Raw genomic sequence first — 2,219 nt, forward strand, 5'->3', positions numbered from 1 at the left:
ACCATTTCTGTTCCAAAGTTCTGTATCATCTTAGAAAGCAACAGATGAATGCTTTCTCTGCCCACATAACGAAGACAAATCACATAGGCTTCTGAGTTTCCAGCTTTGCTAGTGGCTGGCTTAAAGACATGGACCTCCTCAAAAGAGCAGTTGAGCAGGAAAAGGAGATTGGTAGAACAGTGTTCAAACAGCGTGAACATCTTCAAAACAAAGGATCCTCCAGTGCCCAGGATCATTAAAGCAGTGACTGCTTCACAGTAATGAAGGGGTGAGACAAGAGCCTCCTGTTCACCCGGATTTCCTTGGCAATCAAAGCTGCCGTCAGCAGTTACCAAGTGAATTGTGGTCATATTACTTACAAAGTTCTGAAGTCCTGTCAGATGTTTCAATGTCATCACATCACCGGTGTTATCGGGACCAAAGTACCACCAAGGCAACGTATTTGCTATAAGACGGTCATCCATGATCATCATAAGGGTATCGTTTGCTTCATGATACGGGTTTAGAGTATTAGCTACCCAATTCCAGTCGCAAGGGATGCGGTGGGATTTCAAGTAGTGATTGAGGCTGGCTATAAAAGCTCCAGGTGCCTCACAGAGGTGGACAGAATTTAGTTGTCCGTCCTGAAGAGCTTCTTCAGGGAGAAGGGGAAAACTGCAGAGGATCTCATGAAACTTGCACCAGGCCTGGGTGCACAGCTCAGCATTCACAGATTTCTTCACATGAGGAATTATCTTCCCCGCTTTATTGGTAAACGAGGTGTGCTGATGCCATTCATCCAGGTTCTTATCACTCAGTTGATTCTTCACTTCATTCATCGAGTCCTTCAGAGCCAGGAGCGAGTTGAATTCCTTGTGATCGCACGTAAAAGCATCACTGGGATCTGGTAGCTGCCATTCATTATTCACTGGCTTAGTGTAAGAAAATTTCTTCGCAAAGAGCTTCTCAATTTCAGAGACAATTTCAGGACTGAACTTTTCAAGGTTTGCAGTCTGGTCAGCATAAGGCTTCTTACATTTGTTCATTCTTGGATTGATTCACAACCTGGAGGACAGCAAGGGAGAGGAAACAATGTCACTCCAACCATACATGCATATACATAGGCAAAGGGTTTCTTTAAAAAACAAAAACTTCTCCTGTTTAACCTCTGTATTCCTGAAGGAGAGAGATACTTCACAGGATCACGCACCCATGAGGAAAATAAATGAGGGCTCTCCTGAACAAGGCTATTTGGAAATCAGGAGGTTCTATCACCCTTCGCTCTGTTTACATAGAAAGTAAAGAGTTGGCTGCTGCTTTGGCTCTTCACCAACCTCCAAATACTCTGCAAATACCCTACGTAGGTCTAACAGTACAAGTATCTCTCTCCGTCACAAAAGAACATCCCACAAGCTATTAACCAAGTGGCCGAGAAATCTTTTCATCCGATTATGGCAGTATTTATCCATCTCTCTCACAGTGTGGGGAGCCACAAGCAAAGGCAGCTTGGAGAGGGCACACAGCTGTTCCTCCTATTTCTTCCTAACAGCTAACCCTCACATCTCTTCCATCACACCCAGTGTGATGCCAGGAGAGCCCCCTCCCCGGCACTCTCCCAATAGCAAGCCTTTAGCTGAAGGGACCCCGGCAAGAGGTTTAACACCAGCCTGCAGGCAAAACCCCTTTTCTGTGCTCAGCACTATAGCTCTCCTCCGCTAGGCCACTGCAAATCCTTACACCTAGCTTCCCTGCCTGAAAACAGTGATAAATCTAAAGCGAGAAGAGATTTTCTGGCACCTGTGGTCAATGCTAACTCGTGTTTGACGTTAACGAAGAAAGCAGAGCGAAGTGTTGTGCTCAGAGTGGATAAAGGCAGACAACAGGAGCATGCTCTGCACAGAGCTAACAAGTCTGCCGCCATCTGCTCCGGTGCACAGCACAAGGCAGGAGTGAGGTTCACTAACCAGAAAGCAGCCAGCCAGCAATCTATTCAAAATGAAGATGTTCGTTTAAGCAAAAGAATTTAATCAAAATTACCACAAGAGACAGGAAATCTCTCAGCATCATCATTTTTAACCACCCCATTGCCTCAGATGCAAAACACAATGATCTTAAGTGTTACAAAAAAGTTTAGCGTGGGGGAAAAAACTGGATTAAAATTGAAAAGGTTAAAAAAAAAACTTTGGAAGCAAACAGGACAAAGAGTGGCCAACCTAAACACTTAATTCTTCCCCTTGAAC

General features: G+C 44.7%; 1 protein-coding gene across 1 annotated transcript in view; it reads right to left on the reverse strand.

Annotated features, from left to right (window-relative positions):
• Nucleotides 1-1,025, reverse strand: part of CMTR2 (cap methyltransferase 2) — a 2,342-nt gene extending 1,317 nt beyond the window's left edge. Inside the window, exon 1 of the mRNA XM_010282812.1 lies at nt 3-1,025. Coding sequence (XP_010281114.1) covers nt 3-1,025 — 1,023 coding nt within the window. The remainder of the gene's footprint in view (nt 1-2) is intronic.
• Nucleotides 1,026-2,219: the final 1,194 nt, after the last annotated feature.

The sequence above is a fragment of the Phaethon lepturus genome, unplaced genomic scaffold (genome assembly GCF_000687285.1).
Source record: "Phaethon lepturus isolate BGI_N335 unplaced genomic scaffold, ASM68728v1 scaffold12202, whole genome shotgun sequence".
Lineage (NCBI taxonomy): Eukaryota > Metazoa > Chordata > Aves > Phaethontiformes > Phaethontidae > Phaethon > Phaethon lepturus.